General features: G+C 43.5%; 1 protein-coding gene across 3 annotated transcripts in view; it reads left to right on the forward strand.

Moving 5' to 3' along the window:
- Window positions 1–24,491, forward strand: part of lrba (LPS-responsive vesicle trafficking, beach and anchor containing) — a 301,696-nt gene that overhangs the window by 111,541 nt on the left and 165,664 nt on the right. For all 3 annotated transcript variants that reach the window (XM_080449815.1, XM_080449816.1, XM_080449817.1), the window contains exons 33-35: window positions 608–669; window positions 18,547–18,611; window positions 21,522–21,630. In XM_080449815.1, coding sequence (XP_080305941.1) covers window positions 608–669; window positions 18,547–18,611; window positions 21,522–21,630 — 236 coding nt within the window. The remainder of the gene's footprint in view (window positions 1–607; window positions 670–18,546; window positions 18,612–21,521; window positions 21,631–24,491) is intronic.

Below are 24,491 nucleotides of genomic sequence, written 5' to 3' on the forward strand. Positions count from 1 at the left end.
TGCATGTGTGCTTGTGTGTGTGCATGTGTTTATCTGTGTTCCTATCAGACAATGCACATGTAAAGTATGTCTGTCTATAACGCACAAACAACTGACCAAATATAGGCTGGTCAGCCCTCTCTGGTCCGCTAGCTGCCGCCCCACAAACCTTGCACGTGCGCACACACCCACACCCACACCCACACCCACACTCCACTCCAGGGCCCTCTGCCCTCTAAAAGCCCAGGGCTCAGCATTAAGGATCAATGAGACATATGCTGTCCATGTCTCAGCCTGTAATACAAGGCCCAAATATGTATTAGTTTACAGTAACATCATGTCGGCTCATTAGACCCCATCAATACTATCTGCTCCCCTGCAGATGGCACAAGGTTAGCCAATCCATGTCACAATTTGCGTGTGTGTGTGTGTGTGTTCATCTCTCATGCCTTGTATTTCTTTTAGTGCTTTCATGTGCAAAAGCACTTCATATGCATCAGTAAGAAGCATTTCATACAATGAGAAGCTAGGGAAGATAATTGTCTATTTCATTCTGAACAGTTTGAACAAAACCCATTGATCTGTCTGTCTGTCTGTCTCTCTGTCTCTCTCTCTCTCATTTCTCTAGGTCTGGTGTGTATGAAGTCCAGTAGCTCTGTAGTGGAGCTGGTCATGCTGCTGTGCTCTCAGGTTAGTTTGCTGTATGTGCCCTCCTTCCCTTCCCTTCCCTTCCATCCTTCCTCCTCTCCTTGTCTCCCGGCCTCCAACCATGTGAGTTATCTGCCTCAGGGTGGGTGCAGTAAATCCAGCCCCAGGTCAGAGCAGTGACTACTCTGCATCTCTTATCTTCACCACCTCCTTCTCTTGCTACCTGTTCTCCTCCCTTTTCACCACGCATCACTGCACCAAGGGAGGGCAGGCGCCGGGATAGCACAGAGAGAGAAGGCATCTTTCGGCCACAGATATCGGCTCTTGGGTCAAGGGGTGGCCGACCTGTCTGTGTCACCTCTGACCCAGAGCACGGTCCCCTTGCGGTTGGAGGCCAAGCTGACGAGAGGGGATAATGTTGATTTGATGCCTCTTTGCATCGATCCTTCCTCCCCTGCCTGTTGTCTTGTGGGTGTTTTGTTGCCAAGTTTATTTAGCTGATGGAAGGAGCCATGAATACTAATGCAAGGATCATAGACAGCAGGGTGTAGGCCGATCCATAATCAACAATATCAATACAGCACTCTAACAGAGAGACCAGAGGAGGATGGATGTCAGGGACTGAGTTGGTCGGCAATAGAGACACAGGGAGACTTCAGTGTTTTTTTAAAATAATGTTATTTTTTGTCTTCAAAGGCATGGCCGAGACTATGTTTTGCACCCCGTCCGTCCGTCCGTCCGTCCGTCTGTCTGTCCGTCCGTCCGTCCGTCCGTCCGTGGTTCCTTCTTTGACCAGCTAATCTCCGGCACCGTTGGCTTGATCGCAGCGAAACTGTGCACACACACTCCCTGGATGCCAGAGCAGAATCTCCGAGCTGTGTTCCGTTTTGAACAAAATGCCTAGGAAGAAATGCCACTTGAAATTTAACATAAGTCGGCCTCCTAGTGGCGCTATAACATGTGTCGTGTTTTTACCTATAGATGCACCGATCTGTTTAAAACTTGGTATGCGCACTCCCTAGAGGCCAAGGAAAAACCTTTGCCCTGCATTTTTCAGATCTGCCATTTACAGTATTGCGCCACCAGACTTATGTAAAAAAAATATATATATATTACTCCTTCAGATTTTATCCAAATTTCACACAAATCGGTACACATGACCTCTATAGTCATGTGATCAAGATGGATCTGTTTGATTTTTTCATATTCCATCCTGATTGGCTAAGATTGACATTAAAGTTTGCAGGAGTGGCCTGTTTTGAACAAAATGCCGCAAATCATGAACACGGCGTCCAATTGTGTTGAAACTTTGCACATACTTTCGCACTACGTTGAGGTGCAAATGACACCCTTTTAACATTGCCCTATTATAGCGCCACCAGGAGGTCGATTTTTGCAACAAAAAATATACATAATATTGCTACAAATTTTGTCAAAACAACACGCAAATCGGTACACATTATCTCTATAGTCAAGTGATCAAGACGGATCCATCAGATTTTTCATATTCCATGCTGATTGGCAAATTCCGAACATTGCTGGCCCACAATAACCTACCTGAACTGGCGGAGGGAGACCTGTGCTCTGAGGAGCACTTTTTCTATTTTCTTTATTTTTCTTTCCTTTTCCGATTTTTGACAATTTTCAACAATTTTCAAAATGCGGGCCCAAAACAAATGAGATTCAACTTAAGATGCGGCCATTGGTGTCCTTCATCCACTGCATCCACTGGAGGGCTTTATGGTCAGTCTGGAGAGTGAATTCCCTCCCCAGGAGGTAATATTTGAATGAGTGGAGGTCCCACTTGATGGCCAGGGCTTCTGGGTTGTTACCCAGAGCCTGCTGAATGACCTAAAATGCTGCTATTGTCTCCTTCATCCACCGGAGCTGGTTGTTGCGCGTTTTCTCGGTCATGTCTATGAGGACAGCAGCTCTGTCTGATAGATTGGGGATCAACAGGTGATAGATGCCCGCCATGACCAGGAAGGACCTCAGTTGCCTCTTGGTCTGAGGTGGAGGACAGGACTCGATGGCGTGGATATTTTGGACCTGTGGGTTTGATCACCCCATTCCCGATGATACTCAATCTCAGACCTGGCGAAAACACACTTTGCCTGGTTAACGGTGAGGCCCGCAGATTGGAGTCGCCCCAGAACCTTCCCCAGATGTAGGAGATGCTCCTTGATGACATCACAATGTCATCAACATATGCACATGCATAATTATAACATCCTCTCAATACCTGATCCATAAGTCTTTGAAAGGTTGCAGGGGCTCCATGCAACCGAAATGGCAGGACTGTGAACTCGAAAAGCCCCCACGGAGCCAGAAACACTGTCAGTTCTTAGACCGCTTAGAAAGAGACACTTGCCAGTTGCCCTTGAATAAGTCGATGGTGGTCAGGTACTTTGCCTTGCCCAGTCGCTCAATCAGGTCATCAATACTGTTGTGTTGGTTAACACTTTACCTGCCAATCACGAGTATAACCGTTGATGAAAAATACACCCGTTTACTGCCAAAAAAATCCATCCACGAGTATAACCGTTTTTTTTTTTTTTTTTTGGTCTTTTTTTTTTTCAATTTATCCACACAGAACCAGAGATATCACGATCCAAAGATTTCTAGCTCCATTCACTCCTTGGTTAACTTATTACTTTAAAATCCTGTATCTCGGCTCCTTAAAAAAAAAAATTAAACACTGGCACTGGGGGAAGTAAAATAAAAAAAAACCTCTGGCAGGGAATGTGTTAAGAATCAAACTTTTTTTTGTTTTTATTTTTCCATATGTTGCAGACAAAAATACAAGCATATGACATTATGCACGACATCTTATTCCCCCAGTCCCCCACCCCCCACCAAGGTCATAACAAGACAAATGACAAGACAAAAAATGAATAAATAATAATAATAATCACTTGACAATAAAGAAAAAGACAAGACAGACAAACCAAACAGTTTAACTTTTTGACAGAATATGTTGTTCCTTTCAGGTCAAGTTAGACAGTTACATTATTGAAAGCAATGAATACAAATAAAATGAGAAAATATATATTTCGTATCCAGCCGTCTATATCTTGTAGGCCTCCAAGCCAGAGGCCGACCGAGTCAGATTTGTTGGGCGTTGTCAGTTATACAAGGGAGTGTGTATTCAAGGTAAAGGTATGTTTTCAACAAATTCTATAAAAGGGGTCCAGGTTTTAATGTATCTATCTTTGGAGCCACTAGGATTATATCTCAATTTCTCCAAAGGTATCATAGAGAGTACCTCTTTGACCCACTGTTGGAATGAGGGAGGTTTCTCTGATTTCCATTGTCTAAGTATCAGCCTGCGAGCCATCAGCGTAGTGAATGCTACGGCATTTGCTTGGAGACCCGTGAGCCGTTCCCCGATTGGAGACACCCCAAAAACGGCAATCACCGGGCAGGGATCCACCACTCCACCACTTATATAAGAAATCGCTTAAAAAATCCCCTCCCACAATCTGACTAATGAGTTGCACGACCAAAACATGTGACCCAGCGTGGCTGGTTTGTGCTGACATCTCGGACACCCAGCCTCAAAGCCGGGGTAAATCTTGGCTAATTTATCATTAGAATAATGAAGTCTATGTGTAACTTTAAATTGGATAAAGCTGTGTCTTATGCATAAGGAGGTTAAGAATCAAACTTTGACACAGAGTCAGAGTCGACCATGTCGGGGAGGGAAAGAGAGAGAGAGAGAAAGAGGGAAGGAGTGCCAGAGAGGGGGATACAAGCAAATACTAGTAGTAACAATAACAATAAATATAATAGTATAAGATAGTTTATAATAATATAATAGTTCTTACTGGAGCATTTGTCCGTAGCGTTAATTACGGAACTCGGAAATGGCCATATCTCTGCTAGATCTCTGTTCCTCTTGCTTTTAGGCAAAACAAGCCTCATTGAAACGGCCATAACTTGTGAATGGAGGATCGCGACCGGACATTTTTTTCCCCCCTATACTATGACAACCCCGTGGGTGTAATGAGCCGATCTCCGTGAGGACGGCGGTCACGGATAATATCATGGATAAATCCATGATTTTTCAAAGGTACAGTAAAATCACAGTTTTTGCTGGCAGCAGTGGTTCACTATTACACTATTACTCTGGTAGTCAAAGTGTTGATATCGTCCGATAATATCGGGGGGAGGGGGGCAATATTATCGTACATCTCTAGCTGGGGGTACTTCCCTATGTTGCTGCTGGGGTGGCCATCACAATGGACTTCTGGTGAATCTGGTCTTCAGGTACTTGGTGCTTCTATAAAGACCACAATTTGTAATGGAAGTATTGTCTATAGCAGCTAACTTGTTTTTCAATTAAAAAAGTACCCACAAACTGCTTGTTCTCAAGTTCTTGCTGTGTGTTTAGATGATTACCTTTCAGTTCTTGCTGTTGAACACACCCTCTTACAATGTCTCTTCGTCTCTTCATTTATGGTTTTTATAGTAAAACCAAGGAATTCAAACTAACATCTATGACAGCAAAGTCTCTGTAATACTGAAACAAAAATTATCCTACTCGAGTCTCAGTTTCATACTCACACATGCAAGAATACAGATGTCACATGCACACATACTGTAGATGCAGCCAGGGCATGCATATATGTTACACAGACATGAATACACAAATCTCTTTTACACACACACACACACACACACACACACACACACACACACACACACACACACACACACACACACACACACACACACACACACACACACACACACACACAGGTGTACGCTCACAGCCAAGGACAAGTAGTGTTCCTAACGGTTTGTCTTTACTATTCAAAGCAGTTCATGAAGGAAAAAACAACAAACAGATGATCAGATACTGAACCACATCTGATTAATGACACCTCGCTCAACACTTTATCAGTTTTATTTTCAAAAGAAATGGCTCCTTTCATCCGTTTTCCTTCCCCATCACCTCTCCCCGCTCCTCCTCGTCTCACCTCCACCCTATTTACTTCCCATTACTCACCTCACTTCTCCTGTGAAGCAGGTAATATAGTATAGTGAGATTGCACATCCGTTTGGGGTGACAGCGGCCATGCATGGATTTGGGCCAGTGGGACGCGAGGAGCTGGAATAAAGGGGGGAGAGAGCGAGGGAGAGAGAGGGGAAAACAAGAAAGTGAGAGAAAGGGGGGATTGGAGAGAGGGAGAATGACAGGTCCTAATGTAGCTATTTGTCATATGTGTCAGGCTGTTGTTTAATGCTAATCTAATCAAAGGCAGAATCTGGCTGTGATTGTCCCCACGCTCAGCTCAGACCCTGCCCCCCTCCTCCCCCTATAGTCCACAGCAGTCCCAACCTGTCCTTATGTGTGTGTGCTTGTGTGTGTCTGCGTGGACACACACACACACACACACTCACACTCACACTCACACTCTCTCACTCGCACATGCGCTTTGATTTTACTCTAATTTCCCTCCTGTGCACCTCCTGTGTGTGCATACACACACTCTACACTAGAATAGCAGGAATTGGTCAGTGTGGTGCTGATTGCTTCAATAAATCACCCAACCAGATGTGCTCCCAGCTGATGCAGATGTAATTGTATTGTTGTGTTGAGCGGGAGGGGCTGATATGATCTACCTTTCACCAGGAAACACACTGGGCTCAATTTACAATGCATAATTGTGTATTTGTGTGTGAATGTCTAGGGGGAACATGTGTGTGTGTGTGTGTGTTCGGTATGAATGTGAGAGGGTTAGTGAGAGTGAAACCGGAGTCTGTGATTGATGACCTTACCTAGTAAACTTAGCCGAGGCCCTCTGGCACAGGAAACACTGGGATCTCACACACAGGAAGTGCCTCTACAGCCATCTTGTGCCTTTCTGCACCTCTAACCGAGGGCGGAGACGCAGATGATTTTGATTGATCTTCATCTCCCCTCCTCCCCCTTTCTCTCTCTCTCTCTCTCTCTCTCTCTGTCTCTCTCTCTCTCTCTGTGCGATGTGATACCATCCCAGTGAACATTTTTAATTAATTTCTCCAGCACTGTGTTGAGATGGAGTGTGTGCGGGGTCAGAGGTCCGTAGGCTAGGGGCCACAGAGGAGTTTTTAATCAGGGCTCCTGTGAAAGATGCATCGGTCCCCACATCAGGCGGCCATTGAGGAGCGGATGGTAAACAGCCATTTGATAGCGCCCCGTTTCTAAACAACTACCGCCGCGCTCCCAATTAAAGAGCCATTTTGATCAGATATTAAGTGTTGGGGTGGTGCGGGAACCTCGCTCTGATCCACTCTATTGATCCTCATACACACTGCTGCATACACAAAGTGAGGATTAATGATAGGATGGTAGTAACAGAGTGCTGTTTAATACAGTATACTATGCTTATTACTGGCAGGGTTCCCTCTGACCAGTGACTGACTGGGGGCATATGATAATGCTCAGTGATTGGATTACAGGCTTTTATCAATGATGTTATTGAACGGCTGTTTGGAGATTATCTGCTATCAATGGTGTTGGATCTGCCCGACAAAGGGCTGCTTGCTTGGGTTCAAGGTAGAGTGTGACCGGGTCACAGAAGGTGAATAAATGTTGTGGTGTAAAGAAGAGATAAGTGGTGGCTTCTCTGTTAAACAGGGATTGTAGTGAGGGATTTAAGAATTTTGGGCTCCGAGACAGATTGTACTGAACGATTTAACCGCTTTCAACCTGGTGGCTCTATCTTGGACATGCCATTTTATAGGCGAATATTGTAAAAAATAAAAAAAAGATCTACAAGCTCAACGCAATGAGCTGTGATTTTGCTGTGATTTGAGTGTCTGTTATTTTCGCTAATCATTGTACAACAAATCGGTTTGCTAGATTAGCTCTGGACATGCACACACACACACACACACACACACACGACCCTCTTATAGACAGCTAGATTCTTGCAGGGCCACGCCTTAAAAACCCTCAATACTAAGGCACAATTGATGTAAAAACTAATCCATGATGAGGGATGTAATGTCTGAGACATTGTCGTACTTCTGCCGGTATACTGTATGTATCACTGCATGAGCATCTATATGGAGCTGACTGAAGTCCATTTCCATCACATATTTCATCACATATTTCCATTGCAAGTCAAACAGACAGACATTCAGTTGCTTTTATGCGTAATTCATGTTACATTGTATGATAGTGTGACACACGGAAAAAGCAGATCCACAAGCTCCCAACATGTTGCATCTGTGACGTGTTGTAAGATTGTATATTTTGGGGCGAGGGACAAAGTATAAATGGGGCTTTAGAGTAGTAGAGATGAGAGGAAAGTAATGGTTTCTTCTACAGTACTTCAGACTTGTCTTGCATATTGCATGATAATCATTTGAGAGTCCTGGCACTACTACAACACATGACCCTAATTCACATTGACGCTCCTCTCTCTCTCTCTTTCTCTCTCTCTCTCTCTCTCTGTGATATTTACAGCTGGTGTTTGTGTGTTACCTGTGTGTGTGTGTTGAAGTCTCCCTTCCTCCCGAAAGCATCATATGAATAAATAATAATGTACCGTACTGGTCTTCCCTCCCGTTCTCCTTCAATATCTTCTTCTTACTTTCCCTCTCTCTCTCCCTCTCTCTCTCTCTTACCCTCCCTTCCCCCCTCTCCCGGTCAGACCTCTGAGAGATAATTTCATTGCGGAGTGGACAGTACATGATACACACACACACACACACACACACACACACTCTCTGTCTCTCTCGCTCTCTCTTGTACGCGAGCGCGCGCACACACACACACACACACACACACACACACACACACACACACACACACACACACACACACACACACACACACACACACACACACACACACACACACACACACACACAGTCACATAAATCTAGGCAGTAGCTGCATTTGTGTCCTGTAGATCAGCCATTATTGTCCGGTCTTCTGTCAGCCCATCCATCCTGCTGCCATTTATCAGAAATGCATCCTGTACGCACAGAGTGGGAGAAGAAAAACTGGGACCCGAGGTGTGTGTGTGTGTGTGTCTGTTGGAAGGGCACTAGTTATATGATGACAGCTGAGTCCAAATAGAGGCACTGCTCTCACAGTAAAAAAAAAACTAAAACAAGCCAAGCAATTTACTGTATTTCCAGATATTTCTATCTAAATTGAACTTCAGCGTAATACTAGGAAATGCCGCTTCCTGTTTTTGCCACTTATTATAATTCAATCTTATATTTAACACTTTTAGTCAAATAAATTGGAGATTACAGCTTTGTTCTTAAATCATGATTCAACCATCTCTGTACATACAAACGTTTGCAAACTGAACTAGGGTTGTCGTGGTGCAACACGTTGTGAGCTTGTAGATCTACTACTTTCCCTTTTTTCAATGTTTGAAAACTTTGATTTTTTCCCCCTATAATGATATGCCCAAAATAGGAATGCCATGTTGGAAGTGGTTCATCTTAAAGACATCAACTCAATTTATTATGTCAACATTTGTTCGTCCATTCCCAGTGCAGACTATATTGACGTCAGATAATCCTGTACCAGCCATTCAATAACGGTGATAAGGCCTCTAATCCAGTGTTGTCGCTGGCGGTCCGTCACACAGAGAGAGTGGATCCGTCCATCCAGAGTTAACCTGTTTAACAGATGGGGAGCTCCTCTCCTCCAGTCAATGGGTAGACATTGACTTCCCCCGAGCACTTGGCTCCTTCTCCTGACCCTTGGCCCCTCGTGACCTCCTGGCTAGTGCCAGCGAGTGGAGGAGGCGCAGAGTTTAACCCCCCGCAGGCAAGGGAACAGGCCAGGAGCACACGGTCGCACGCAGAATCAATATAATGACCTAAGAACTCTGGGAAAACCATCTGAGGTTTAATGGCTTCTCAAAAACAACCCGGTTTTAGAATTAGACCTAATTACGGCTCGAGTTAATGCGATTTTTGTGTTTTTTCATTTAGCTTTACTACCCACTGTTTAAGTTATTGGCATGTATTTGGTACTGTATTGGTATTGAGTTATTTGCAACCTAAATGAAATTTCTAAGTTACAGTACTCATTTGGTGCAGCGTTGGTTATTTTATTTTGATGCTTATGTATCGTTATTTCTAAATATAAGGTAGGCTCAAGTACTCTCAAAGTGTGAGTATTTCTAGCTGCTGTTGTTATTCTGTGCATTGATAGTGAGTTATTTTGTTAGTGAGTTATTGATAGAGCAGTGGAAGCTGAGGTTGTGCTCCCAGAGAGACTCTGCTATACAAACATTCATACCTGCCTCTGTCCTTTCTTAATCACTTTCATCTTGGGCATGTCATTATAGGTGAACATTTAAAAAAATATTAAAACATTTTCATTTTAATTTTTTTTAAAGATTTTCAAACATTTCAATATTGCTAAATCTACAAGCTCACAACGCATCGCGATGAAACGCCCTGTGAGATTGTAGATAATCTATTTTCTTTTTTTTTTAAATTAGGGCTTAAATAGTTAAATCACATTTGACATATCGCGTTGTATGAACCATTTAGACAACCCGGAGAGGGTGAGAGAAGTGGCCAGGAATGTGGTTAAAAACCAGGGGGGACAAGAAAATACTTTCCCCCGCTCGCTCCCCTCGCAGTCAGACCCTCTGCCCTGCTGCGTAGCCAAACACACACTCAAGGTTCAAGACCGGTGCAAATCAAAGTGTTGTGTTCTTCCCTTCTCCTACACTTGTGAAATCCTGAGTGTCAATTTAGCCATTTCTGCACTCTCTGTGTTAAACAAACGCTCAGTATTTTTGCAGTGTACCTCCTCCCGTTCCCACGGCGCCCGGCGGCCTGCTACCAGTGCCCCGTTTTTACAGCCCTGCCACGCGGCTCAGCGTTAACTACCAATGCTCCCTGACCGCTCTGGTCCTCCCTTCGCCGTCCACTACCGCCTCCTCCCTTTCACTCTGCTCTTCGAGGATATCTGCATTCTTTTAAAAAGGTACCTCTCCATTGAGACTCAGGCAAAACACAGTAACACCAACTGGCACTTAATTTTGCAGGCTCCCTGCCGATGCCGGCTATGTAACTAGAAGTGGTGGGGGTTATGGTGGGGGGGAACTCTTCCTGACAGGAAGTGAGGGCTAGCTGAGAGAAAAGGGGTGGTGGTGTGGAATGGGTGGGTTCAGAGGCTCCTAAGAACATTGAATGGCTTTTAATTTGGCTCCCAACAGTTTTTTAGATTTTTTTTCTCTCCTCTGAATCTGAGCGCCAGTTTCAAGTAACCTGGTGAGCAGGGTGCAGGGGTGTCGAAGCAGCGTGAATCTGTGGTTATCTAAACCAAATGGCGTAATCGTGTTTCAAATAAATGAATTTCCCCGACAAAGCCCTCTCCTACTGACAGGCAGCGTTGCTGCAGTGTTTTCTTACCTGGCGGGTCCCTAAGTTATAAGGCTGTGGAATGTAGTCGTCTGACTCTCTGCCTGGCCGTCCCGCTGACATAATGGGCTCCGGACTTCTCAGCCGCGCTCTGGGGGTTGGAAATTTATGTTTCGCTTTACCCCGTTTCAGAATATTATGACGCTGAAGTTGGTTCCAGCGGGGAAAGAGGGAGAGAGAGAATATTTTCATTTGTGCACCACACAATGTTGTCATTGTCTAGACATGTAATTTATAAGACAGGTTTTATGTTAGTTGGGTCAAGATAATGATGGTGTACCCTGATTTGGTGTATGATGCATACAGTTGTATCCAGATGCATATTACAGATTTTCATCTGGATCAGAAACACATCCTGCTTCTCTAGATTATTTTATATGTAGATTAAGAGAATAAATGAGGCCCTGGATCTTTAACACATGATGTCAATGTACACATTAAAATCCTAATTTTATCTTTAATTACCTAATTCAAAGAGGTATTTTTTATAGGATTAATAAAACAATATAATATGATAAAAACAAATAGCAAAAATATCATATTTCAATAATAACTAGAACTGTGAGAGGGTGGGTCATCTAAAAAGGTCAAATTCAAGCATAGATGCTTGGTTTCATTACTGCAGTTTCTGAAACGTTTGTGCGTGTTGAGCTTCAGTGTAACAGGGATGTTTCATAGTCAACATCTGTCTCAGAGTGAATGTGCACAATTTCTCAAGCTAGTCACTCTCCTGGACTTTCAGGACATTTTGTTGAGCTGCAGAACACACTGTATATGAATCATGCTCTGGTCTATGAAGGTGGAAAGAAAGAAACACGAAGAAATATACGCCTGTAAATGAGTTTCCTGAGAATCCCAAGTCATTTATTTTAAGAAAGAATGTGGTTGGACCGTAGTGGTTTATTTTTCTTAAGAAACTGGACTTCTGTGCCATCCAAAACCAAATCACATATTTCACAACACATTTGAGTATTTTTAATGGAGTTCTTCATTCATCATAACATCAGACTGAGATGATGGACTAAATAACAACCATTTTCCACACAAAAAATGGAAAAGAAAAACATTGTTGAGTTCCCTTAACTACACCCTAAAGAGGACACGTCAGTAACAAATGATGTAATAATATATTGCAATTCTGTAACTGAATAAAATGATTGATGAACATAATGCTTTCTTTGAAGCATGTTGGCCAAATTAAACAAAGGTTGTAAATCTTTTTTCCTTATTCATACTTAAATGTTATATTCATTTCTTATGTTTGTATTTCCTAACCCCTCTTTGATAAAATTGCAGTACTGCACATCACATGGAAATCAGACAACAAATGATGACCAATTCAACAATCCTTTTAACAACATGATATGCGTAGGCCCAGTTTTGAATTTAAATTTAGGAGTTACTGCATTACAGCCAGAAGTGATTAACTAAAAATATATCTGCTGTAGAGAAGGAATTTAAACAGGATCTGGTGGAACACTTTGAGCACCTCAGTAATGACCCACAGTAAAAGACTCTGGCTTAGGAGTTACATACATTAATATATAAATAAAATGGTGTAACAATATATTAATATACTGTACTGTATATACTGTCACATGCAAACTATAATTTATATATCTATATCTTGTCCATTCCAGCATGTCCCTCTGCAATCAAATGCACATTGATTATATGCTGTAATGCAACTAACACAAGCATCATACAATAAGAATTATTATTATTATTATTATTATTATTATGAATGGCCAAACTCTTTCTTCCACTGTTTTATTTTGATAGTGTAGAAATGCTACAGGAGAGTGAATAATAATTATCAGCATTTCTTAAAAAACGCACCAATTTATATTTATATATAGACCTTGCATACATATAATTCAACTCTCTATAAATACGTTACAAGCTGTGGTAGAACAAGATACAAATGTAAGATATAGAACCAGTTGTGGTCAATAACACTGTTGTGAATCTGAGAGGTCATGTGGTGACCCTGCAGCGTAAATATTTGGTCTCCCCGGAAATATTCCTTTAGGTGCAAATTTGATCACACAAACACCGACGCGAGAGAGTCTTTCACGTGTATGTTTTTGTTAAACCAGGCAGCGTCTGTGCACACACTAGCCGATTGCTGAGTGTTAACGCATGCACAAGTGTTAAATGATTCCTGTACGCACAACACACAGCAAGGCATGAGAAAGGAAATGAAACCAGTCAACCTACTCATCAATCAACCATAAGGATAAATCTAAATTATGATTGATTGTTAGCAAATCGGATGGATTACACCTCAAATTAATTTGTCTTTTGTCTTTGATGTGATAATTATCTGTATGCGAAAGACAAAAAAAGTCAGAGTTGATAGAGAAATGAACAGAATCCCCTGTCCATAAACACGCAGGTCCCATAACTACAATAAACCACTTCCCTGTCTGTCTTTTCTCCGCTTATCAACGCACAAATGTTTATTTCGAAACGTCAAAATATCTCACCACCTCTTACTGAGATGTAAATGGTCATTTTTTAAACCGTGGACACTTGACGGAAAGGTTTTTATCTCGCGTAATTTATCAAATATCAAACATGTTGAGCACAGATGGGAAAAATCCATGCTGTACGTTTCTCTCCTCCGTCTCACTAAATGTCACCCCCTAACTGAATTCAATCCTGATCAAAGGAATACAGTAGTTTTTGGAGATGTATACATGAGCTTCTTTCGTTCTGTAGAAGAAGGGGGGCTTCAATAGCTCCCATGCAGGCCCTTTTTCATTCTTGACTCTGAATGCTAGCCGTGCCACGTTCGCCACACGCTCATGAGGATTTATACTCTTGTTGTCTCATCTAAAGTTCAATTTCCCCAGACCCTTTAAAAACAAACAAATAGTTGTGATTATGACTGATGGCAGCATGGAGCACAATCGACTTATTTATTTATTTGGGCAAGCCAAGGCCTCTCTGTTTTCTGCGTTTGGGTGACCCCCCCCCACCCGCCACTCCTCTCTCTCGTTGTGGTGAGTGCAGAGTTTTGAAAAGCAGTTTTCTTTTTTTTTGTGCCGGGCAGGCCTGCGTTTCGTCAACGGTGGTAGTGGTATATTTAGAAGTTGATTATGGATAATCAGCTATAATGACGGAAGTGCATGGCATGTGTGTTTAGACTCAGTGCCAGCGTCATCGTGGAGGACAGACCAAACAAAGAGCTGGCTTATTGACATTCACATTGAGGCTGGCATTTCCACCAGCAGGTCGGAACACACACACACACACACACACACACACACACACACACACACACACACACACACACACACACACACACACACACACAGACACACATGCACTTGCACTTGCACAAATATCTAGACATACATAGGCACATAAACACAAAATTCGGACAGAAAGAGACACGTACAGACACACTTGATTGCATCATGCCTGTTTATTTAGATATCCACGTATACATTTGTTATACAGTGGTACAGACACATATAAACACAAACAAACACAAACATTGCTCCGAGCAAACGATTCCCAAGCAAGACCGTTTAATTTCCCTGTACGTCCCATCGAACAGCGGCAGATCCCCCACGCATGTCGACAAGATTTCTCCGATGGGGATCAGCAGGACAGCGGTGTTCCTGCGGACCCTATCATCTATAGCGTGAGGTCAGGTTAAAGGTGACAGGTCACAAATGGCTGCTTGTATCCTCTCATCAGGAGTTCTGCGGTCATGGCCTCTATTGCCGCCATAAAAGCCGTAACACTTTGACCAGGGCAGACCACAGCCCCCCCCCCCCCAAAAAAAATCCAATATTCTATCAGTGACCCCCTCTTTGTCACCAGGAGATGTCCCCACCCCACCCCACCTGATCAGGGTCATTACTTCCTTAATTCAACTAGAATGCCATTTCTCAGCTCATAATGACACCATTAGTCTCACTGCTACCTTTGTCCACAGTGCTGAAAATACCAATGGGGTCCCTTGCCTCTTCTTCTCATCAGATATAATTAAAAACAAAGAAGACAAAGAAGAAGAAAACAATCAAAAGTTCATATTTTATTTGGTTTGTGTCCCAAAAGCTGTGCTTAGTATATTTAATAATTTTTATTTATTGGTTTTAGAATGTTTATCTAAAATGCTTTTCACAGTTGCAGGAAAACATTTAAACGCCAGGGAAATACTTTCACTTTCCATCATTTGTATTCCATAGTTTTCCAGAGAGAGAGAGAATGAGGTCAACTATGAGGTTCTTTACAAGGAAATATCTTTGGTATTCGAGACACTGACAATCTCAGCCGGAAAATTAACATCAGACATCAAACATTTAGAAATGCAGTCAAGATTAGTGGCAAAGTTCACAGACATACAGGACTCACATGCTGACTATTACTGTATATGTACATGGACAACAGACAGCACTCACCAGCTCCATGTTCTGGACTAGGCTAGTCTAAAGTTTTGGCCCAGTCTGGCCTGCTCTGGTCTTGAACATATATCCCTCCCACAGCAAGCTGCTGCTCATGGTAAATGTCCTTCAACTGGAAGGCCCCCGGGGTGACTCTCACATACTTCCTCCCTGAAGCCCTATAGCCAGCTTCAGCCACAAAACAACTCTGCCAGCACTCAGCTCCAAAACAGTGTTTCCACTCCGCCCAGACTCTCTGCTATTCCCTCTGTGGCCCTCTCTGGGTTTGAATGTATTGTAAACACCATCAATGCCAATATGGCCTGCCGGGACAGAAAGCACTTCTGAATAAAAGGTCTAAGATGTCGTTTGTTGTTTTCCCCTCGTGAAAAGTACAGTTGGTTACAGAGTGACGGTATACAGGCCTTTCAGGGAGAGTGGTTTATGTTGCTTTGCCGTATGATTGGTTCTGATGGGTGTTTTTTACGTTTGGTCCTGTTTTTGAGGAGTAAAAGCTGCACACGAAGTTGAAAATCATCAAACATGCGCAAACACTTGTGGATGTGTATTGTGAGTGTTTGTAAATGAAACTTTCCTTCCTCTTTGTAGCGCTGATACGTCTATTTCCCCTCCTGTGGGCTCCCTGGGTTTACTGAAAGACTACTCTGTACATAAACACAGAACTTCCCCTATCAGCTTTAACACATGATGAGAGCAGAGTTAAATATGCATGCTAATATGCACACACACACACACACGCACACGCACACGCACACACACACACCCCTAGCCTTTGAAATAAACACAGCCAAATACGTGCTATCAAACTAAATTACAAGCATTCAGGTACATTTTCAGATTACTAAAGAGTTCCACTTGTTTTTACACTTTTAATTTATTTTTAAGATTTTTTTTTATTTTTTACTTTCACTCTCTTAACACATTGACCGCCAGAGGTTAATCTCATAATGTACTCACCAGTGCCAACGTTTTATTGTTGTTTTTTGTTTTTTTCACGTCGCCACAGATCTTGTTAAAATCCTTAAGATTGAGCTGTGCACTGTTTGTAAACATCGCGGAGATCTCACTGCTTCTACCAGTGAAGACCACGTGTCAAACGGAGCCGCCATGTTTGAGTTCTGACCGTTTAAGTTAACATGGGAAATGCGAGGATGAAAAACTACATGTTTACAGGGGCTTTTACAGGGGTTTATGTGTACGACTTAGAATGGAGACAGACGGGAAACAAAAAACGTGATCGCACTTCCGGTCGATTTCGGGTGGTGTTACACTGAAAATGGTCCCCCTGGAAAATTGAAAAAAAAAAAAAATCGAAAAAAAAGGAAAAAGCACCACAGCCCGTAGGCTACGGGATCGGCGCTTAACCGTTGGATTTAACGGCCCGTAGAACTACGGGCCCGGCGGTAAATGTGTTAAACCCTGTAGACAGGTTTTACTTCACCAGATTCTGTCTTTTCAACTGCAACTTTCAAAGACATTCAATTACATTCCAGAGGTTTCTGCAAATTATATGAATGAATCTACAGTGTTGCATGTTCAAGACGTGATTAATGATTTTATTATATACTTTTTTTAGACGAGTAGAGCGGTACTTCAAGTCTTTTAACCTGAGGTTTGTAAGACATTTTTCTCAAATCTCCCCTGAGAGGAAGGAGTGGGAGTAGCTGTACTGTGAAGTTCAGACAGGCCTCCTGACCTTGTTGCTTTATTATTCTTTTGACGCTCGTGTCGGAGGTGTTGAAATATTGAACGGAACACGAGAGGCGATGACCGCCGACTTTCTCTCTCCCTCCCCGTTTTTTCTTCTCTTCCCTTTTCCCCCGTCCCTCTGTCATCCGTCGGAGTTGAGGATTTAAAGTCACGCTCGGTTGTGGTTTTGTTTAATTGTTTGGACTGACACCTCCAACCATAACGCCGCTCGGAGAGAGCCGTGGTAAATGGATGCCGTCTCTGGTGATAAATGTGTCCACCTCACCACACTCTTTCCTTTACCTTCTACCTTTACAGCGTTGCGCTTGCACACGGCAAAATCCTCAGCGTTAACCATTATGATCCCTCACATCCCTATTCTGGGCATGTCATAAATTGGCAAACATTCTGCGAAAATAGCAGATCTACAAGCTCACAACGTGTCAAGACGTGGCGGTTTGTGACACGGCGGGTGCCAAGTGTAGACCAAAGTATATAGGGTTTAGGAGGTTAAGGGTCGAAGGATTTACTGTGTAGTCTGTGCTGCCAGAAGAAGTAACTTTATCTCTTTCCTTTTAATTTACTAAGGTATACACTCGTGCAGTAACCGTACTTGGATGCCAGTTAGTGTCAGTACTACAGTATGACGTCAGTCATCTAAATATTTGTTGTATGCAAAGAGTATAGCAAAGAGACAGATACACAGACAGAAATTTATACAGTAGATAGTAGGCCAATGCCCATTGGGAACGATGCCCGTTGGGAATGATACCCATTGGGAACGATGCCTGTTGGGATTGGGAACGCATGCCCCTTCAGTTATGCAATACCCATTGTACACATTTGTATGTATGTGTGTGTCCCTTTTATGCCCGTATATGGAGATGTCTGTCTGTCTGTGTCAGTGTGTCTGCCTGTGTCCCTTTTATACCCATATGAGGAGATTATTTTATCTGTCTGTCCTTGTGTGTTTATGCCCATATATGGAATACTGTTGTGTTAACATTGAGTGTTTCACCATGCCTTCATTATTCTTTGATTACTGTCCTTAGAATTAGTTCAATGTACAGTATGCCCATATAACACACTAGAATGCCAAAAAATACATCACTTTACAACATGAAACCTATTCTGGGCATGTCATAATGTGGCAAAAATTGTTGAACATTAGGCAAAAATGGCTGATCTGTAAGCTCAACAACGCATCGCAACTTGAACTTGTAGATCGACTATTTTGCCGAAGGTGTGTTTTGTAGAGCAAAAACGGGAGGAGGCCTAGTATAGAGCCATGGGGAACTGGTCAACCAAGTATAGGGTTTTAGTGGTTGATGTGTCGTTACAACACCATATGAATTCACTATGTATTGAGTCCTGGCTTTTGCACTGATACTGACACTTTGTTTGTTCACAGGAGTGGCAGAACTCTATCCAGAAGAACGCGGGTCTGGCCTTTATTGAGCTGGTAAACGAGGGCAGGTAGGTTATTGAACACCCCCCCCCCCCCCACCGCCGAGACCTACCGCCGATCCCACTGATTCTACAGTGTCGACCTCTCCTATCTCTTCCCCAACAACACCTCTTCATTACCCTCCCATCCGTCCGTCCGTCCGTCCATCCATTCAATGCATCCCTGTCTGTCAACTTCTCTCTACCAACGTGTACACACACACACACACACACACACACACACACACACACACACACACACACACACACACACACACACACACACACACACACACACACACACACACACACACACACACACAGAATGGTCATCAATAGCACACTGTGGCCCTCTGGGCCCTCAGTGTCCCCAAGGCACCGCCGACGAGGGCCTCTATTGAAGGTTCAGGAGAGTAGAAAATCAATGGTGAGACGAAAGAGGAGCCTGCTGGGAGAAGTGAGGATGAAGGGGAGCCTGAGTTCAAGGCTCAGTTCAATACCCACCATAATCCCTGAGGGGTTGGGAGAGGAGAGGAGAGGGGTTGGGAGAGGAGAGGAGAGCGGTTTGGAGAGGAGAGAGTTAGCTGACAAGGATTTTGATCTCTGACTCCCCTGTGAGTCCGGGGATCTCGGCATCATGTCACACAAAGCCACACAGTCCTCCATCATCCCGCTCTTCTTTTTGTCACTGTGTCTCTCCATGTCTTTGTCCTCCCATCCCTCTCTACTGTTTTCTCTCGTCTTTTTGTCATGTTGTTCCATCCCTCTGTCTATCTGTCTTCCATCTATCTGTTCTTCTGTCTATCATCGTCTGTAATGACAGCTCAGCCTTCATCCTGCTTTGGGCATTTGTCTCTCACCTTACTACTGTTTTGACCTCTTGCTTTCTCAAATCCATGTTGATGTTTATCGCTTTTCTCTCTTTCTCTCTAACAGTCTTCCCCTCTCCTAACAGAGCTCTGCCTTTCCTACCGCGCTGTTGTCTTTAGACTGCAACTACCCTCCATTTTACACTTACAGGGCCACACTTTACATTATCGATCGCTGGCTTTTGGCTTTAGTGCTGGCTAATCCCAGCTAATGCTAATGAGGCCAGTGATCCACTCTGCGGTTTACTTTGGGGAGGACAGGGTTTGTAATCCACTGAAGAGGCTGGTTAATTCAGCTATAACTCACTATTATTAGTGACTTAGTGAGGGGATTTACAATGGAAACCTGAAACACTACCCGACCAGCTCCTTGCTTTAAATGGGTGTGGTTTGGTGTACATGTCTGAGTGAGTGTGTTTGTGTGAGCATGCGCGCATGTGTGTGTGTGCGTGTGCGTGTGCAATGATGTGCAGGAATACATGTGTATTTCTGAGTGGAACTGTTGAGTTGAGTTGTTGAGATGAGAAGAGATTACTTTGTTGAAAGGTGTAATCCATGTCATGACAATACCAAGACAAATAACATATAGTCCTATGTTGTTAAAATTACTTACAAAATATCCACATTATCCATATTATTTAATATGATAAAGGTGGTGTCATTTACACATTTTATAACACTGTTGAACTGAATAACAACACTGCTACCATATGTCTGACACATGTAAAGACAGAAGTGTGTGTGTGTGTGTGTGTGTGTGTGCGTGTGCGTGCGCGTACACACCACCAGTATGGATGTCCATATGGGTGTGAGAGAGCAGGGCATCATAAAGAGGTCCAGTGGCTGGGTTATTGATGGTGGGGGGGATATAGAGGAGGTTATGGAGGCCCCACCACCTCCGCTCCCCTGCTGCCCTGTGCTGAAACAGCAGGCTTAGGTTTCATCCCGGCCCCTGGCCCTTAACCCCCCCCCCCCCCCCCCCCCCCCACTACACTATCCCAACCAGGGGCCCCTCCTCCACAGCTCTTGTCCTGTTATTGTTTCACTTTGCGCAGGCCTGACCTCAGGGGCTGTGTAGTGGTTTCTCTGACCAGTTTGTGTGTGTGTGTCTGTCACACACACGCATAGTCTTCCAGTGACATTTACACAGTCTGTCTCTCTCTCTCTCACACACACACGTGTGTAGTCTCCCGTCACACACACACACACACACACACACACACACACACACGCACACACACACATGCAAGCATGTTTTATTAATACAGATAAAGAGGGGCAAGTTACATATGTAGCAACATGGACGGGGTCCTCCCCTCCTTGTCAGATGCATATCATTAACAAATCAATTAGCACCTCCACCCCAGCAAAGGCTTCCTCTGCTCCCGTGTCTAAATTAAATTTCCTGCTCATTTTGCACGCTTCAATTTGGTTGTTTCATGGCTATTACATGGCTGCTCTGCCAGGCCTTTGTACCACAACTGCTAAGTTGTTCCAAGTTACTGGATCTTGTAGTGTTAAATACATGTTATGAAAACATACAGAGTCCTCACAGCACATACTTGTCACCTAGTGGCTATATAAGACATAGATGCAAACACTGTTCTGCACTCAGAAACGTAGCATTTTCTATGATTTATTGTGGTGCACAGCAGCAGTAAGAGATGAGCAGGCTATACAGCCTGAAGCCTTCATCAGCGTTTTTATTTTATTGCGTTGTTTCTTTTATTCTAAATAAGACATATTAATTTAATTAATTCAAACAGCCACAATCGCATGCAGTAAATGACTTCCAGAAGCACTCTGCATGATAATGTACGGTGAATAACTGTCAATTTAGTTTGTCATTTTTCATATAGTTTGATATATTGTTCTATTCTGTTCAGTACTGCAAAGATACATTCTATATATGCCAAGGCAATTGTATTTGTATAGCACACATCAACAACAAGGCAGTTCAATGTGCATTACACAGAACATCAAGCATCACGCCACATAGTAAATTGCGTTGTTATATACACGTTATTCCAGTGCTTTGATCTCTCTCTCTCTCGCTCTCTCTCTCTCTCAGATTGCTGAGTCACACTATGAAGGACCACCTGGTGCGTGTGGCCAACGAGGCAGAGTTCATCCTGAGCCGCCAGCGGGCTGAGGACATACACAAACATGCTGAGTTTGAGGTGAGACGCTTCGGAGGGCAGACACCCACACAGACACACCCTGGCCTGTACCTCCACAGGCACAAAATGGCTGCACTGTCAAATTCTGACTGTCCATCTAAAGCTGTGCTCTGTAACTTTCTTGTCCTACCCGGGATTCGAACCCGAGTTCCCCCACACAAGTGCTGATTATTTGTGTTTGTGCTTTAGTTTTTAACCGCTGAGCTAATGGAGCATGCATGCTTGCGAGAGGGCGAGAGTTCTGGTATCCGCGTAGAGCACCAAAAATATGCAAAAAATAAATGTTTTGTATTGTTGGAAGATTACATAAACCAAGCATTTCATTATGTTCAAATGAATGCATGCTTCATACAGAAATATATAGCACAGTATTTAAAAGTAACCAGCACACACAGATATACGGTACCTTGACTTACAGCAACACACACACACACACATTTTTTTCATTCTATAAATACCAAAACAAATGACCTTCTGTTTAAGCAGCGCTGTGCTTGATGTGATTTCCGAAGTGTAAGATACAGTACGTGTCTGCAATGGCAAACATTACACCAGTGCAAGAAAAAACTAAACATTTTACAGCTTTAATTGGAGCCTGAGTTGTAATGTTATATTGTATCATATGTAATGGTGACATGAGGCGTCGTGAGCTCTTTCCTCACCCCTGTACCGTGAAAAAGCAGCTTTATTTACCTTTCCCCGCTTTCTTTCTGTAAGCTCCACAGGAGCTCGGGCCATGTCCTACTGGGACAATAAAGTGTGTTTGTTGCTCTAGGCGTATCGCATTAAGCCTGCTTTGATAGGAGAGGTTGATAGCTTGATATTTTTGTGTCCTGTCAGGCCGTATTTAATAGAAACAGCTGAGAGGTAGCCCAGCTCGCTGACCCATTGGCTAGCTTAGCCCTGTCCGTTCAGCTTCCTGCTCTGTCACTGCGAACCCACAGAATAAATGTTTACTCTTCAAACACAACACTCTGCTGCATAGTAATAATGACACACACACTTTCTCACATGTATGTATCTGCACGCACGCACGCACGCACGCACGCACGCACGCACACGCACACGCGCACGCACGCACGCACGCACGTACTGTACGCACGTACGTATACCTGGATGCTCATGGAAGCATGAGCACAAATTCACACAAGCATATACAAGTACCCACACGTACAGTACATGCACATACATGCACATTATGGACTTTCACACTTTATACACATTCACATATCATGTGCATATATATGCACACACTACTCATTTGCACACATGCGCACGTTTGTATACTTATACACTGACGCACGCACATTATACACAGTCACACACATGGGGGTAGATTGAGCCTGGAGATCATGCTTGGCGCATATCGTTAGCCAAACATGGTGTAGTTTTAATTTATTCTTGAGCCTCTCAGTCTCGCCACAGAGTAGACTCTACCTCTCACCCCCCACCCTCTTTCTCTCCCCCTTCCTCCCCTCACCCCCCCCCTGCCTGCTTCCCTTGGCGGCTCCCAACACAAACCTTACCATTCACGTGCGGCCGCAGCACCACACTTGATATCCTGACCTACGGGCACCCCTGTAAATGCCCCCTGCCCAGCTCTGCACTGCTGCGTGCGTGCGCGCACACACACACACACACACACACACACACACACACACACACACACACACACACACACACACACACACACACACACACTGTATATACACCATTAGGCTCAGCTAGTCCTTAAATGTTCATTTAACTCTCACTTTCAAAACTTTATTTACACTTTTAAACTCTGAGTTAAATTAACTGAGAGAATAACTGAGTCTTCACTCATAACAAATGCCGATTCTTCTATGCAGGTGTTATACAATTAAGGCAAGCCGTTAACATCCTAATATGCCTTGTGGTATGTATAAAAATGCTGAGCAGGCCCAGTTGACCTCGATTAGATCAAGATGGCAAGAGAAAAAGACCCAAGTGACTATGAAAGAGGGTTCATTATTAGGGCACGGATGGCAGGAGCTTCACTCACAAAGACTGCTCAACTGGCTAGTGTTTCACTAGGAACACTTTGCTCATTACTCCGCGAGTAAAGTGCACAGATTTGCATTTCGATCCGTGGGGAACACATCAGCGCATATACGTTCGGAAATTGTGCACATTCAATGACTTTGATGCTCATGCATTAGTGCGATTTGCTGTGGGGGGCATGGTTTGGGTCAATTTGACCCCTCAGAGTCACTGCAAATCTGAACATAGTTATTCTGAGTTGACACCTTTACCTGAGGAAACCACCTTTCTATCCTGATGGGAGTAGTTTCTCCAGGATGACAATGTCCCATCCACAATGGAGTCATTCATACAGTATGCTATGGCCTTCACAATCTCCAGCTTTCAACCCACTTATGGGAGATTTTGGACCATTGTGTTAAGATCCCCCCACCACCACCACCAACACCATCATCAAACACCAAACTTTTGATTAGAATGGAGTTCCATCCCTCCAGTAGAGTTCCAGATCAGCATGTTCAGGCTTCGGTACCCAGAATTGACTGATGTCATTCTGCTATGATTATCAATATTGTGACATCAGGTATGTACATATTTGTACATACTGTACCACCTAATACTGTGACCTAACCGTTGACTAATATTGTGGGATGGGATTCTCCATATATGGGCATAATCTGGGAACACAACCACATGTGTCTCCATTTTATGGGCATGTGATGTGCCGATTAGTACTGACGTTGGGCATGTCCGTATTTGGACTGAGAAGTGCTACCTTATCAGCCTGCCCATCATTGCTGGGTTTATTGCGTTGCAAATAGCCAGTCCATATATGGCCATATATTCACGGGTGGTTAACA

The sequence above is a fragment of the Gymnoscopelus braueri genome (assembly GCF_963280865.1).
Source record: "Gymnoscopelus braueri genome assembly, chromosome: 2".
NCBI lineage: Eukaryota > Metazoa > Chordata > Actinopteri > Myctophiformes > Myctophidae > Gymnoscopelus > Gymnoscopelus braueri.